Source organism: Physcomitrium patens, chromosome 14 (assembly GCF_059467195.1).
Source record: "Physcomitrium patens ecotype Gransden chromosome 14, ASM5946719v1, whole genome shotgun sequence".
Taxonomy (NCBI): Eukaryota; Viridiplantae; Streptophyta; class Bryopsida; order Funariales; family Funariaceae; genus Physcomitrium; species Physcomitrium patens.
Genome location: NC_143423.1, coordinates 16,709,707 through 16,725,447, shown reverse-complemented (window position 1 = coordinate 16,725,447; position 15,741 = coordinate 16,709,707). Strand labels below are relative to the sequence as shown.

The 15,741-nt window shown below is 37.5% G+C and overlaps 2 protein-coding genes across 8 annotated transcripts; one reads left to right on the top strand and one right to left on the bottom strand.

Annotated features, from left to right (window-relative positions):
- Positions 1-2,160: 2,160 nt before the first annotated feature.
- Positions 2,161-6,460, top strand: LOC112291583 (3-hydroxyisobutyryl-CoA hydrolase-like protein 3, mitochondrial). 3 transcript variants are annotated; one of them, XM_024539186.3, is made up of 11 exons: positions 2,161-2,208; positions 2,798-2,925; positions 3,259-3,360; positions 3,502-3,566; positions 3,737-3,871; positions 4,147-4,243; positions 4,477-4,606; positions 5,032-5,210; positions 5,330-5,475; positions 5,783-5,884; positions 6,106-6,460. In XM_024539186.3, the coding sequence occupies exons 2-11, from the start codon at positions 2,823-2,825 to the stop codon at positions 6,220-6,222; spliced, it is 1,176 nt and encodes a 391-aa protein (XP_024394954.1). In that variant the 5' UTR covers positions 2,161-2,208; positions 2,798-2,822; the 3' UTR covers positions 6,223-6,460. The 3 variants fall into 3 exon arrangements, with proteins under 3 accessions (XP_024394954.1, XP_024394955.1, XP_024394953.1); XM_024539187.3 differs by having other exon boundaries at positions 2,161-2,271; XM_024539185.3 differs by having other exon boundaries at positions 2,161-2,420.
- Positions 6,461-6,516: 56 nt separating this feature from the next.
- On the bottom strand, positions 6,517-9,190 carry LOC112291582 (GDSL esterase/lipase At4g16230). 5 transcript variants are annotated; one of them, XM_073538556.2, is made up of 6 exons: positions 9,090-9,190; positions 8,169-8,424; positions 7,952-8,082; positions 7,594-7,830; positions 7,232-7,487; positions 6,517-7,123 (listed from the first exon to the last, which is right to left on the bottom strand). In XM_073538556.2, the coding sequence occupies exons 2-6, from the start codon at positions 8,419-8,421 to the stop codon at positions 6,903-6,905; spliced, it is 1,098 nt and encodes a 365-aa protein (XP_073394657.1). In that variant the 5' UTR covers positions 8,422-8,424; positions 9,090-9,190; the 3' UTR covers positions 6,517-6,902. The 5 variants fall into 5 exon arrangements, with proteins under 5 accessions (XP_073394657.1, XP_024394949.2, XP_024394950.2 ...); XM_024539181.3 differs by having other exon boundaries at positions 9,140-9,190; XM_024539182.3 differs by having other exon boundaries at positions 9,152-9,190.
- Positions 9,191-15,741: the final 6,551 nt, after the last annotated feature.

Below are 15,741 nucleotides of genomic sequence, written 5' to 3'. Positions count from 1 at the left end.
CATAGATTACTTGTGGATCTTAAAAAGCATCCAAGTCCAATAACATTGCTTTATATGTTAGTAGATTTTTAGCCACTTTACTAGATCCACTTTTGGTTTGTGAAGTACTTGCAAGCAAAGATGCCTCACATTGATACCTAGCTATAGTAAGCAAATATAACTCTTTAATCAAGAATGACACATAAGAGTTAGTATCTTGTCCTTCTAATTACTCTATTATAAAGACTAAATGGCTATTTTATCAGAAGTATAATTTCAATGATGTTTTAGGCTGTTTTAAAGAATAATTTGTTGCTCAAGGCTTTTGATAATAAAAAGGCCTTGATTACCATGATATTTTTTTTTATCATCAAAATGACATTTCTTCATTTTTTTCCTTGCTTCAGATATTCATAATGATTTTTACATTCATCAAATGGATATTACTATGGCCTTCTTAAATGGAGTTCTTAAAGAAGAAATTTACATCACTCAATCCAAAGGCTTTATTGTATCTAGTCATGAAACCAATGTATGTTATTTATTTAAATCCTTACATAGCTTAAAACAAGCCCTTCAAGTATGGTAAGATTTTTTTAATGACTTTCAAGTCACTAATAGATTTTTAAAATGTATTTTGGATATCAATGTCTATTATGAATAATTATTTATATTCATTATCTACCTTAGACTTTACATTGATGATCTAGTTTCAATCTCAAATGATTTACCTTATGTCATTTTGATTAAAGTGTTCTTATCTTTTCATTTCTTTATGACAAACAACAAAAAAATTAAATACATCTTAGGTATTCAAATTTGCCATAATTCTGCCATCCTTACTTTAATTCTTTTTCAAAATAAATATGTGTTAGATATATTAAATTATTTTTCTATAAACAATTACCATGCCATTTCTACTCTTTTTGATATTAGTATTCACTTTTCTCACAAGGAGGGAGGAGGGGAGATATTGAATTCATGGCATCAATTCCATGTGTATACATCATTGGAAGTCTACAATACCTTTTTACTTGTATTAGGTATGACTTAGCCTTTGTTGTACATCATATGGCATAATTTATAGCTAAGCCTAATCTAATATATTGAATGGTTTTAAAGCACATATTACATTATTTATAAGGAACTCAAAATTTTGGACTATATTATTGAAGTTCTTCTTCCACACCTCTAATATAACTTTATGGTTGGAATGATGCAGATTATGTGAGATATTTAGATGCTTGCAAATCTACTTTTGGATACTTGTTTTACCTCAACTCATCTCTTTTGAGTTGGCATTCTAAGAAATAAGCCATCGTAGTACAATCAAGTATGGAAGCAAAATACATTGTAGTGGCAACATCTTTAAAAGAATTGATGTGGCTTCAAACTCTTTTGAAAGAAATTAGACATCAAGTAACTTTATCAAGTACAATTTATTGTGATAATTAATCATATATTGTGATGATATAAAATCCATGTTTCCATGATTGCACAAAACATATTAATATCAAGTATCATTAAATTCAAAAAAAAGTAAAGGTCAATGAAGTTTTTTTGAAGTTTATACCTACAAATGATATGAAGGGGGGTATAATGACAAATTCACTCCCAAAGCCCAAGCACAACAACTTCATGAAAGATTTAATCAATATTGATAATTTGAATATAATTTAGTCTATGATGATTAAGGGGGGTGTTAGATTTACTAATACATGTTAGATTAATTAATACATGTTAGTAAATATAGAATTACTATTAGGTAGTTACAAAGTAGTTACAAAGAAGTTATAACTACTTCTCTCTGCTACACAATTTCTGAGCGACGACGCTGTGCCGAACCCACAGCAGAGATGAAAATATATCTGGAAAAAGCGGCTGCCCGACCCCACTACGCCTACCCGAACAGCATTAGGTCCCGAAGCTGCCGGACGGGGGCTCCTATGACCCGGACCCGGAGATGCGCACGGCCCGTGATCGGATCCAGGATTGTGACGAGAGCTCGTCGTGATGACGAGGCCTCCCACCCAAGCCCTTTCGAAAAAGCCCATGTCGTCGTGGAGGGGTCGGAGATCCGACGACCACGTGTGCCTTGCTTGTCTCTCTCTCTGTGAGTGAGCGAGTGACCGTGTGTGTGTGTGTGTCTGTCTCGCCCTCGTTTGGAACGAATCCGCCATCTCCATCTCGCCAGCCCGAATTCCTCCGCCAAGATCCATTTGTGCCCAGGTGGATGCTTCGGAATCCACCCCATCTTCCTTCCTGCCAATTCTCGTCGCTTGCAGTGTCCTGGTTCGATCGCCACACGCGACCTCGCTGCCCATTTGCGCCATTCTCCTTTCGTTGTTGGGCGCATTCTCGATTTCATCTCATTCCCCGTGGTTCATGCCGGAGTGTGTCTTTGGAGGTCTTGGGTAGATCTGTGAAGTTCATCCTTGGAGGTCACTGTTGTCTTTTCTTTTTCTTATTTCTTTTTATTAGTTTTGGGTAGATTTGACTAGGTTTGTGATTGTGCCTTGTTCTGGCTGTGTGTGCTGATTCCTGTATGAAGAGGTTTTGAAATGGGTGTGTCTTTACTTTTTTGAGTACCAGGGACAGCCAGTGTCGTTCTGTAAGATTCCCTGGATTGTTGACGTGGTTTTCACCATTTCTTAGTCCTGTGTGCAATTGCGTAGTGTTGAGAGCTAGACCCTAATCTACCGTCAGCTGCCAATGATTCTGGTTGTGTGTGTCTGCGTGGTGTGAGGGCTCGAAATTGATGACATTGGAGGAGCTACAGCTGGTTGATTGTTTGAGTTTGGGGTCACGTTTTTTTCAGATTTGTTTTGGAAGGAAGAGAGAAAATGGCAGGCTCAGCGGATGATTGGGTGAAGGGCTCTGTGCTTCCCAATGGCCTTGCTGTCATCACGCTGGACCGCCCCAAGGCCCTTAATGCTATGAATGCAGGTGGGTCCATCTTTTCCTGTTCTCTCGTGTGTCAACAGCACATTGTTTGGAGCAAATATTGTTGAGAAATTCTATGAAATCCACGGTTTACTTTCCACTGTTAGCAATCACGCACACTCGGGCTGAAGCACTTGAAATTGAAAGTATGTAAATTGTTCAGTAGATGGCTTGTTTGATTTAGACTGATGCCTCGAGAAATTTCTCAATTGTTTACAAGGACTCTGTACACAACAAAATGCTAGCTCCTATTTTCTTGCAGTTCGGGGCTTACTGCTTGGGCTTGATTTTAGCTCACCACTCTTGAAGCACGAATGGTGTACCCCGTTTGAACAGATATGACCGCGCTGTACAAGAAGTACCTCGATGAGTGGGAGAACGACAGCAATGTGCGGGTAGTGCTGGTTGAGAGCTCCTCCTCACGCGCCTTTTCTGCAGGTTAGTGGATTTGTAATATTATTGTCTCTAAAAGCGTACTTCAATACTGAAGGTTGCCTAGCTATTCTCTTCAATTTGCATGGGCTAGTGTGTGATAGATCCTGCAAGAAAGGTAATGATGAAGGTTTGCCTTGATCGCAGGTATGGATGTAAAAGGGGTGGCAGCAGCGGTAAAGGAAGATGTTAAGACATCTGTGGTGCCAATGGTCTGCTTTTATGCTCTCTGCAAACTCTTGGTTTAGTTATGGTAAATAAATATATAGATTTGGGAGCTGAACAGACTGATTCTATATATATATATATATAGCTATGTATTTATTCATTTTTTTCCTTCTACCAGGTTTTGATGTTGGTGTTGTGTTCGGTGTGTGATCAGACATTCGGCAATGAATACAAGTTGATCTGCAAAATAGCACGGTACACGAAGCCATACATCTCCTTAATGGATGGTGTTACTATGGGGTTTGGCATCGGCCTTTCTGGCCATGGTCGCTTCCGCGTGATAACTGAGGTACACACCATCTGGCCTTCGTGGCTTTAGGATGATGGTGCTTTGTACTTGAAATAGCCTAACAGGAGTCTCGAATTGATGCTGTGGGGTTCAGAGACTTAATAGTGGATAGATTTGCAAAACAATACTAGGACGTCTTCTATTCTAGACTGTCATGTGAAAGAGTTTTTATTCTGACTTTTATTTTTATCTTTTTACTCTATGTTTATTCTTCTTTGAGAAGGAAAGAAAGGAAAGAACCTTAGGAATTAAGTTTCAAAGATACCATGTTGCAGAAAACTATTCTGGCGATGCCGGAGAATGGGATTGGCCTTTTCCCTGATGTCGGCTTTGCTCATATTGCTGCAAGAAGCCCAGGAAATGGGTCAGTAGGTGAGGTCAGCTTTTCACAGTAAACTCTAATAATTTTCGTTTCAAGGACGCAACTGATTTGAATTTAGGTAGTCATTGAACTTCCTGATATGAGTTTAGATTGGATGCAGTCAAAGGGTAGTACATTTGACTGTGGTCATCCATGTGATACAGTGCATTTTCTTCATTAGGTGTAGTTACTCCTTTGTAAAATTTGTAACAACCCAAATGTTTCTTGATGTTGGATTTTGTAGGCTCGTACATGGCCATGACAGGGGGGAGGGTTTCGAATCCAGCTGATGCTTTGTTTGTTGGTCTGGGTACACACTTTGTACCTTCAGAAAAGTTGACATCTTTGAAAGAAGCTTTCCGCAACCACAATTGGTACACTTCTGCCCTGACATTTAGGGTCCTTGAAGCATTTTTGGACAGGTCATACGTCTTGAGATTATTGAGCTGTTGCTGAAGAGTTTGAATCGGTAAATTTGACTTTCGAATTGACACAGCTTCATAATCCTAGTAGACATGGGATAAGATTTTGAGAGTGGCAATAGGCAAAGCCGACCACACAATGTTTGGGAAGGGTCTGCAGGCGCAGTAAGTCACATGACACGATTCGTTTTAGCCTGAGTAGCAGACGTGGAGAATGGATCCACAGCTGATACACTGGGGCTTCATGGAGATGCGTTGCAAACAAAAATAGCTATGAGAGTTGTGTGGTAAAAGAATCAAGTCGCAGTTATGCTGCTCCTCTGGTGTGTAATACGTATTATAAAAAAATGAATATCTCTGGTGGGGAAAATGCGTAGGTCAAATAATGCATGGGAGGCAGTGGAAGATGTTTTGACAGCTCATCAAGCAATTCCAGAATCAGATTCTTCACTCGAAGCTCTTTTGCCTGCAATTACTGCTTGTTTTGGAGCTAGCCTCTCAGCGACGGACACTATCAAGGCGCTTAAGGAACACCAATGCTCTGATGACTTCTCAGGCAAGTCATCAATTTTTTCAGGATATGATTTAGCATAGTGTACTGAAGTGGTTGATATAGTTTATCTTTGGCTAGTTGAGATTGTGTGCCTGAAACCCTAGTGTTGCCTCAACTTACAGTGGCAGAATGGGCAAAAGGAGCACTGGCTGGAATTGCCAAGGGGGCTCCCTTTAGCCTTTGCTTGACTAAACTTCACTATGCAACGGTAGCTCTAGCGGCAGAAAATGCTATTCCAGCAGACTCGCCTGAAAACGATCATTCCCAGGTCTTAGTTTCCGAACTTTGATACTTTTTTTTGGGATTTGTTATTCTCCATTGGGGCGGAGGTGTGTGATGGTTTTCTTCAATTTGCGTATTAAGCTTGTGGGAGACCGTGATAATGACAATCACCTCTTCTTTCATCTTCCAGTTAAGATGGTTGTTAGTCATTCGAAATTTTGTACAGCAAAACAGTCTTTTTAACGCGATATTGAAACTTCTCTCGATCACTTTGATATTGTGCAATTGATCTTATTCTTCTTGTCGCTTATGTTTATGCTATGCTCAAGTACGAAAGGCTTTTGGTGTCGCAGATCGAAGGGGTCATGAAAACTGAATACAGACTAGGTTTACGGACGTCAACGAGGTCGGACTTCGTCGAGGGTGTGAGGGCAGTGCTTGTTGACAAAGATCAAGTAAGCTTGAGAAACCTTTCGTTGCAGTCACCTTGCTCTGCATATCACTCTCATCACTGCTGCTATATGTGTATCACCTGCTATTGTATTATTGTTTTCAGGAATGTCTCATCACATATGAAATGCACCGGCTAGTTTTGACAATGTTGAGAATCTATTTTCTGTTTGTATCCATCTACAAAAATTTGTGGATAATCTCTTGAATTCTTTCCCTATTGCAGAAACCGAAATGGCAACCAGCAGCAGTGGAAGATGTAGCATTACCTGATGTTGTGGCCGTATTTGAGAAGTTTGAGAATACTATGGATGAATTGGAGATCCCAGCTCCGGCTGCCTGATTAGTGGGCAGTAATATTCCTGCCGATCTGTGAATGATAATCCTAGAGAAGCTTAAAGGATAACTCAATAATTGGTTTTGACTAACATGTAGCTTTATTGGATCCCTAAGCAGCTTAGAGTATTGCAGATATAACCTAGTCATGTTAACATAAATCAGAGTTTTGGCAAACTATCTGCGAAACAACTATCTGCTTAAATGTTTTGGTGTTGCAATGAAAGGAATCTTGTTCACAGAAATATTGGAAAAGAAATTGATGATGAACTGAGGCTTGAGATGGGTATAGTAAAACATCTGAATAAATTAGATTTTTACTTCACTTTTGTTCACGAATTCCCATAAGAATGTCAAATTTAACGGCGATATATTATTATCTAACGTATACATACGCTGGAAACATAGCGTGTGCTAACGAATATAGTCCATTGTCATTGTCCTATTCCACTATCTTCGTGGTGTTTACATATTCTCTTCAGATCATCTCAATAAAGAGGTATAACCTCTTTTAACCCTAAGAAGTTCTACTACCAGAAAAACTGATTTTTCGGCGAACTCATCTATGTCTACCATAAATTGCTGAGAGTTCTGATCAATCTTTCCTTCTGGCACAACATGTGTACGTCAATGAAATATTCTATTGTTGCAGTAATCTGATTTCCGAGCAGGCATCGATGGAGGAGTTCACGACATGAGAAGCTGCTGGACATTGACAGGCCAGGTATAACCAGTTCCTGACCAGAACTTGGCAGACAATGCCACATTCGCCTTATCGGTGGGGTGGTATGGATCCCAGAAAAGATGGTCGAAGCGGTTGGGGCACAGCTTGAACAGACTGGAACAAGGGATCACTCCCTTGTAAGTTCCACCAGCGCCGCAACATCCCTCATCCACTACTTTAAAACCTGTGAGGATGTTTCAGCGATGGATGGTTACGCGTCTGAAACCCCAGATAGAATTTAAGTGAGCAAAAATCCAACACCAAATATGAACAAACGAAGCGTCAGCCTTACCGTATGCACTTGGATTTTGGATCATTTCTAAGACACCTTTGTACGCATCAGCATAGATGAACTTCGCTCCAGGTAGCTCAGCATTCAGTTGTTCGACCATGGCAAAAAGACCAGCGTTGAAGTCTCTCACTTCAGCATTCACTTTATCGCTGCATTCCCCATGCCTGCTTAACCGGAAGGTGAGCTGGAAGGGAATACACCCAAGTGGGCCTAGAGACGCCACAACAACCTTGCGTGCACCCATGTTGTACAACCTCTGCACACGTTGCAAACGTAAGTCTAATTTGCAAGAGTTTAGCACGCTAGTAATTTTTTAATCAAGTGGAACCCTGGTACCAGACTGAGGGGGGTGGAATAGATACCATTAGTTGCCCATGGTATTCTTTAATCAACAGTGACGAGACTTGTGATGCGGTGAGGTTGGCAATCGGAGAGAGAGGTTGGTAGTAATTGTTTAAGAAATCGTTGGAGCCTAAGTTGGTAGAGTACAAAGCGTTCGAAATGAGCTCCATTCCGGATACCTCTCCCAGCTGATTGATAATCTGAGCCTTCGTGTTCGCAAAGTAATCCAACTGCTTGTTGAATGAGATCCGCCCGTACTGCATATCAAACAAAAATACGTGGGAGAATTCATTATTTGCGAAGCTAACACATATCACACCATCATTTTATCACATCCTACGAATAGTATGAATTCAACAAAGAAGGACCTCAGCTTACCAGGATGTAGCCAGTAGAGTCTAGAATACCGCCAGCTCCAGATGCATAATTCAATCCATTTAGGATCAGCTTCCCGGTGGCATTGGGGGCCAAGTATGGGGGGAGAAACTGAGTCAATCCAGCGAGCTGGCCTGCAGAGTTTAGGTTATGTTGGTCACATCGAGGTTGATTTCCATTTTATCAGTTGCGAATGAGGGTGATCGTTGTGAGTGGTTACCTATGATATCCACAGTTGTGCGTCCATTGGTGAATCGTCCAGTGGCATAACCCCCCGGGAAGTCCATACCATTTGGCGGAGAATTGGCCTTGGAGAGCGTTCTAATGTAGTTGTTGTTACCAGCATCAGACAATGAGTCACCGAAGACGAAAATAGCAGGCAACTTTCTCTGCGCTGTCGCTACCCAAGGGAGTAGCAACAGGATGCAGAAACGAGGTATAAGGCACGTTAGCCTGAACCCTCGAGTCTCCATCTCCTGCAAGTGACGCCATGTACAGAATAGTTCAAGATGATAGATTACAATGTCTGTAAGCGGATGCAACACTCGCAAGTATTTTCAAATAACCAACTTTTCACAATTTGTGCTTGGTCTTCTCATATCTTCATCCACAAAGATATAGAATCACCCGTTATCAGGTGTTTTTCCTCTAGAAACACCAGCGAGTATACGCCCTTATTCATTATCATGTCCTAGAGCTTGTAGGAAAGTGGAAATAGTTACAGTGACGAACATGACATTTGGGATGTGAGAATGGAAAGGTCCATGCCACCATAATCAAGAGAACATCACCATGGACTTCTGCAGTTAGTCAATACGCAACCCAGTTTTTTCAGGTTCATATCGTTGAATCGAACTTGAAGCAAAATGACATACACAGCATTTCGGGCCTACACAGACGTTATCTCACTGATGAGCGAGCCAGTAACGTTCACAAATGCCTCCCATCCTACGAGTGTGTTCGTGCAATACAGGGCCACAATGCAGCTAGCAAGGACAAATGCTATTTTGACCGCTGATGGGCAGATGCACGTCCATCATGCAATGAAACGTAAGAATAAAACATAGACGCTGCGTCAGACACTAGAGGATCCTTCTCCAACGTTAGTAAACTTCAGTCAATCAGCCAGAAAGGACTGTACATGCAACAAGCTGCCATGACTACAAGGTTGATCCCTGCAACAAAACTTACGTAGCACAGCACCTTATCCTCACGCTGGCTGCTGAAACTTCCAACACAGCTAGAAAATCTTCCGTCTCGAAATCCGGAATCTGCACATCTTATAGTTACCACAAACTTAAACCCTAATATGCAGTTGGGGAAGTTGGCCATGACTTGAGAAATGGTGCAGCTGAGCACCTTCCTCCTGCCAGCTGGAGCCGCAGACCCTGGAGGTTGAGCATCCTTAATTTGGACAGAGTTCGGAGTGTGAAGACCAGATCCGATTGGGCTCTCACCTGCAGCTGGGTTCTTCAGGCAGACCAGATGACCATTTAATACGTTACTAGTCAGGATGATGACTTCCTTACAACGGCTTCTTAATTGTCTCCACCTGGCTTAGCATGCTTGATGCGGCTTTTCCTCTCCATTAAATTTTCCTCATACGGTTCTGCATTCTTTTACAGAATTATCACTAAAAGAAGTTTATGTTATCGCCAGGGAAGATCTGTTTTTATTTAAATCCACCGTACTTTAACACATGAGTTTCAGCATTGAAGACTAATACAATTTGAACCCATTAAGGAGTGAATAGGAATGAATATCTTGACTTTCACTTTGAGATTGGATGATCAGTCCAATGGGCACGCACTAGACTGCTCCAGAATAGATATATTGACAAGAATACATCTCAATGTTGTCGCGACTATCAGAATCAATAATGACTAAAGAGGTTGCCACGCACAAGTGGATTCCTATACATGTCCCCTAGTCTGGAATCAAGGTTTACCTCGAAGAATTTGATTGTTAGTGACACACCAGCCCTAATCAGAGGAAGGACACCATTGTTACAACCCAGAGTCACCGTTCCCAAAATTGTCTTGAAGTATTAATTGTGGAAGTCTTCATTGAACAGTGCTGGAAGTACCAAGGGACACCTGAGCTGCAAACCTCATCCAGTAGGTGTCAGGATCCTGTTCATTCTACGACTACCCAGCCACGACAAAACTCATATCTCAATTTCACGTATTTTGGAAGCAGACCAATTTGCGTGTTCTGCTTGTCCTCATGTAATATCTGCTTGGATTCGAGCAGATCTTCGTGCAGGGCCAGTGTAGCATAGAACCTAGAACCTCATTGGTCCTGTGAAGTGCAGATTCAGTGTATGAGTCTCTCACTCGTCATGGAAAGGCAGGCTACAATGGGATACGGTGGAACATAGAACCTTGCACCAGTGGGCAGATGTACACTGCATAGTAACTGAAGAGCAATTGATGAGTTGAAATCAGAGCAACAGTCTCTTCATTAGTCTGCTTCAAAACCGCCATAAACCAGCACAGAATGAACTGACGATTTACTGGATTACTGAGCCCATAGCAAAGCTATAGTAGTAGTAGACCCACTTATTGTTCTTTCTAGACTTACACCAATCATTAAAATATACTAGTCTTTTACTTAAGCTAAAAGCGGTGAAGCTGGGTTGCTCTGGCCTCAGTCTTTTAAATGTGCATACACTTCGCACACTTTCGGTTGAAATAGTAGCTACAAAAGCATCAGTGATTAGGTCCAAGCAGTTTCGGTTCCTGCTTTGTATCTAAGTTGCTTGCTTTTCAGAGAAGAGTCTGAGTTTTTACTGTTCACAGTGAAGAGTGATCTGCTAGACACACCACATGGTTTCATGCAAGCTTGATATCCTGGACTGCTTTTCTAGCTCAATTTTGTATAGTTGTGTAACAAAGTGCTTGGCTCTTGAACGTCACAGTTTCTGTATTCATGGTGACCCATAAAGGATACTTTGGATCAAGTACAAGACAAATGCAACTAATGCCGATGAACTTCTTAAGGCCAATAGACTCATCCAATGGCCAAAGATGAAGAAAGATTTAAACATTTTCCAAACAATATACTAAGATTTATATATATTACTAGCTATTGCAATATTGCTAGTATTAAAATTAAAACCATTTTTTATAATATTAAAATAATGATAAAAATTGAAATATCAACAAAAAATTTGATTGGTGTAAAAAAAAAACCAAAGAAATATATTGAGTGAGTGGCTGGTTGAAGTAGCAAAAATTGTGGTGGTAATAGCAACATCTATGGCAATGGCAAAAATTGTCTTATATATATATATATATATATATATGGATATTTTTATTTTTATATTAATAGTTGTATTATTCATGTTTATTTTGAAGTATCAAAGTGACACACATGAAAAATAAATTGATATGCTAATTTTGAATTAATTAATGTATCAATTTTAAAAATATTTTTTAATAATTAGCAAATCTTAGCAATGTAAATGCATAATCAATTTTGCACATATTATATACTTTTAAAGTTATTTTATCCCAAGAATTTTAGTTGCATCATGTATCATTTAATGTACCTTGAGAGTAAATTTGTTAGAAACAAATTTAACATTGCTAGTGAAATTGAGAAATACTGAAAGGGTTTACTCTTGCTAACATTATTGATGCTACTTATATGTACTTGGGAGGATTCTAGGTTTAGAATATTTTCAAAGGAATAAAAAATATTTTTTATTTTTAAAATAATGGATTTTTAATCCAATAATTTAAAAAATAATTAATTTAATTTTTTAAAAAATATACAGAATAGTAAAGATAATCCTTTCACAAAATTGCAGCTCAAGGTTTTATTTGTGCATATTGGTAACAAGAAATATTTAGACATATATTATTTTACAACATATAAGTTTATACTAGAACTATTCTTGTTTAAGCTTTTTCACTATTGTAAAGAAAAAAGTAACCTAAATATCTTAGCCTTATAGAGAGAAATATATATATATATATATATATATATATTTAAAGGAGAGAACTTACAATAGTAAGAAATTTTTAAATTATTTTAAAAATATAATTGTATTTATTCTTTAAGGTTGAAATATAACTATATCTATTCTTTCAAAAAAATTGAATAATTTATAATATTATTTTTTAAAAAATAGATTGATTGAAAATATCTAAATTTTTATTTTTTGTAGATAATTTTTTTTAGTAAAGCTTATTATCTATTTATAAATCAATCTTATTTTTTTTATTAGTGATATTCAAAGAGAATAAAAAAGGTATAGAATTGTATTTGTTTTATTAAAATAAAGTTAGAAGTTGGTAGATGAAGAGGGAGGATTTTCATGTATAAACTCACAATATTTAATAGAATTTTTGAGTAGATTAAGAAGTCAAAATTTAAAACTAGAAATCTATAGTTTAAAAGTTTTATAAGAGTATTTTTTCTTTTAGAATATTTTTTTTTTAAAAAAAAACTTCAGATTTTGAATCATAATAAAAAATAAAAAATCATTAATAAATTAAATAATTATATAAATATAAGTTTAAACATATCAATCTGTATCTTATTTCTAATTATTTTAAGTATTAAAAAAATATTCAAAATTTTAATATATATTTTTATATATTTTTTAAAAAATTTCTTCTTGAAATGAGTCCAATAAAAATTCTAAAGTGCATTACTATTGGTGTGTTAAGGACATGAATTATAAAGCACCAAAGAATCAATGCACTTTTTTATCACAGGAAAATAATAGATGATTACTCAAAGATGATATAATACTAAGATTAGAATGCCTATTGTCAAAGACAAGAAGACTAAAAACTCTTGAAATAAGATGAAGAACAAAAAAGGCATTGAAAAGAGTGAAGAAAGCTTTATTCTTATCTATATATATATATATATATATATATATACATACTATCTAACTAAAATCTATGTGGTGACATTCTTTAAGATCTCCAACATGTATCCAAATTGCAAGATTCATATCTAACTTACAAGACAAGTGTCTTACATATGTACCACATGGCCAACTTGTACAATAGATGGCCACCTTATTGGCCAAGTTTTCAACCTACCAATCATCCACAAATTTGTATAAAATCAAATCCACGTCTAGAAAGCTATGAGATATTATCAAATCTACTTCTACTTACTTCTAATTGATTCTTTTAATCTAGATAAATTTGATTATTCATGACATTATGTCATGTAGAAAAAAAAATTCATTACACTTCATCTTTCTCTCTTAGAGACTTTAGATTGATTCTTTAAAATATAAACCTAACATAGTGAGACTTCTCTATTTTAGCCAATCAAAAGATTTGAAGTTTATAACTCACCACCTTACACCTTAAATAAAAAGACTATCTAAGGATCACCTTAATTGTCATGGAGCGGATCACTAGTCACAGGATGAACAATTCCATTCGCTCATGAAAAGATTGAAATCAGTTAGAGATGTGCTTTGAGGTATGAAAGCTATTCGATTGAAACCTGGTGCGACATCACAGACGTTTAGCGACTGAGCTCCGCATCCTTCGATGACACGGTGCATGGCGTTTTGGTGCGTGGAACCATGATGTGAACCGGCAGAAAGCTGTCGATATTCTGGGTGTCGACTTGTTGGTGTTGCCCAGGCTCAAGTACTTGTTTTGTGTCGTCATGCAGCGGCGATGCCTTGCAGCTTGCCGATTGCGTGTGCTTCAATGAACTTGTAACGGTACATCGTGGATATCTTTAGGGGGTAACTTTGTGGCCTAACATGTTCCTCCATTCGGACAGAGCAATTTTAACCGTTTCTGACCTTTAATGCCAACCCTTCAATTCCCACAACCGTCAATAACCAGCCAACTTAGGCCCTGAGAGGTGCCTGTTCAGTCTTGAAGTGCGTGGCTTTATCATCATTATGGTCAAAAGGTAGAGGTATCTACTATCCATTTATCCCACTTTAATTCACATCAATGTTGCTGTATTTTAGGGTGGGAAGACCTTAATTGTACCGCTTTGGAGCTTAAATGAAGTGATATTTATCCAGAAGTCGTTACCTGGGACAGAGCTTCCCAACATATCATCAAAGCAGCGATTGTAGAACAGAATCGAGAATTCTCGCTCGAGCAGACTAACACACCCAAGTGTGAGGTTCCTAGTGCAGTATTAATACAGTTAAGACTGCAAATCCTGAGATTTAGTTGCAGCTGCGCAAGTGTTGTTGCATTGCAATTAGAAGAAGGGATGTGAGATGGTAATGGCTTTAATGGGGGTGCTATGAGCTTTATCAGCATTTGCAGTATAGATCATGTATGAAATTTAAGGTACGCCGTATCATTTATCAGCGGGACTATGTGAGTGACCGTGGGATACTACTGACGAATTTGCGGTCAGGATGGCATGTTGATGACAAGTTTGTTGACAGTGCCTTCCGTAGTTTAAATATAAGCTAACTGTTTTTGATTCACCTGAAAGCAGATTTCTAGTTCTGTCTACAAGCTTTTCTACAAACAACTTTCGGAATGCTCTCTTCATCCAGACTTGGAATTACTTAATCCTGGTCTCGGGTGCCATCGTCGTTAAGCTTTTTCATCGTTACAAAACTCTGTTTTCGTGATCGTCCTATTGTCATCACATGAAAAATTCTGATGGTCTCGTTCTTGTTATATGTATTTTGGTATGAAAGACGTTTATCTGCACGAATCTCCAATGTAGTGAAATGAATGAAGTTGGAATTAGTAAAGTGCGGCTATGCTTATGTTCTCGCTAGTTTGGATTCGAGAAATCATTTGGTTTGTTTCTCTCACACAGGTGTGCACCATAAAGTGTAAGGTCGACTACAATAACATCCAGTTCTCTAGTCGCTGCTCAAAGTGTGACTATGCACTTATTTTTTCTTTATTTATTTATTTATTAATCAATTGGACCTTGTGCTACTGTCATCTGTGCGGTACTGTACCATGAACCTTAAGCTTCTAACAAAATTGTACATGAAAACAAAATTGTACATGAAAACAGACACTGTGTCTGCGAGGATAGTGAATAGGCAATGGAGACGAGGACCATCAACCCTATGAATTTACGTAGTCATATTTCTTCTACAGTAATTACAACGTAAACTGGTTGGTATGTTTAATTTGAAGGTCTATCATTAAACTTTAGTTAACTTATGCTAATTGTCACGTCGAATCTTAATCAATCCCGCAATCCAAGATTTGTGGTAACATATTTCCAATAGCATATACTATAAAAACCACACTGTAATATTTATTGTAAAAGAGAACTGTAGGATTAGGAATATGTCACACTTTACAGTTTTAGTTGCTCTTCTCTACGTACATTCCATAAGTTAAGGTTTTAATTACTACACTCTCTACTACCTTTATATATCTACTTTAATTAGTGTGGTACTCACCCAATCTATGTTCTATTACTTCATTCATATTCTTGAGTTCTAATTGTGATATAATTTTTTCAATCAATCTTTTTTATTAATTAATTTTTAATTATGTGTATTGTATTCAATGTCTTGCAACAATTAGAGTATCTTTTTTTAAAAAATATGATAATTAGAACTTATTTTAAAGCTTAATCTAGTTATAAATTCCTTAAATTTTCCTAAATTATAAATTTAATAATCAAATCAATTGATTCTATGAATTTTTGTATAAAATCACCCTTCTTTACATCTTTTCAATGGAACTCTCTAATCAACCAATAAAATTTCTTTATTTAGATACTTTTATTTATTAATCTAAAGTTACTAGTTTGCTTATAATATATTTAGGTGTTATTCTATTATGCTTGATTTTTAAAAT

Bases quoted from the DNA above. Each gene is read 5' to 3' on its own strand.
- LOC112291583 (XM_024539186.3), top strand. From the start codon at position 2,823: ATGGCAGGCTCAGCGGATGATTGGGTGAAGGGCTCTGTGCTTCCCAAT. The intron at 2,926-3,258 runs GTGGGTCCATCT...CCGTTTGAACAG, and splicing joins CCTTAATGCTATGAATGCAG to ATATGACCGCGCTGTACAAG. The intron at 3,361-3,501 runs GTTAGTGGATTT...CCTTGATCGCAG, and splicing joins CTCACGCGCCTTTTCTGCAG to GTATGGATGTAAAAGGGGTG.
- LOC112291582 (XM_024539183.3), bottom strand. From the start codon at position 8,722: ATGGTGGCATGGACCTTTCCATTCTCACATCCCAAATGTCAT. The intron at 8,083-8,168 runs GTAACCACTCAC...TAAACTCTGCAG, and splicing joins CACAACTGTGGATATCATAG to GCCAGCTCGCTGGATTGACT. The intron at 7,124-7,231 runs GTAAGGCTGACG...ACATCCTCACAG, and splicing joins CCAAAATCCAAGTGCATACG to GTTTTAAAGTAGTGGATGAG.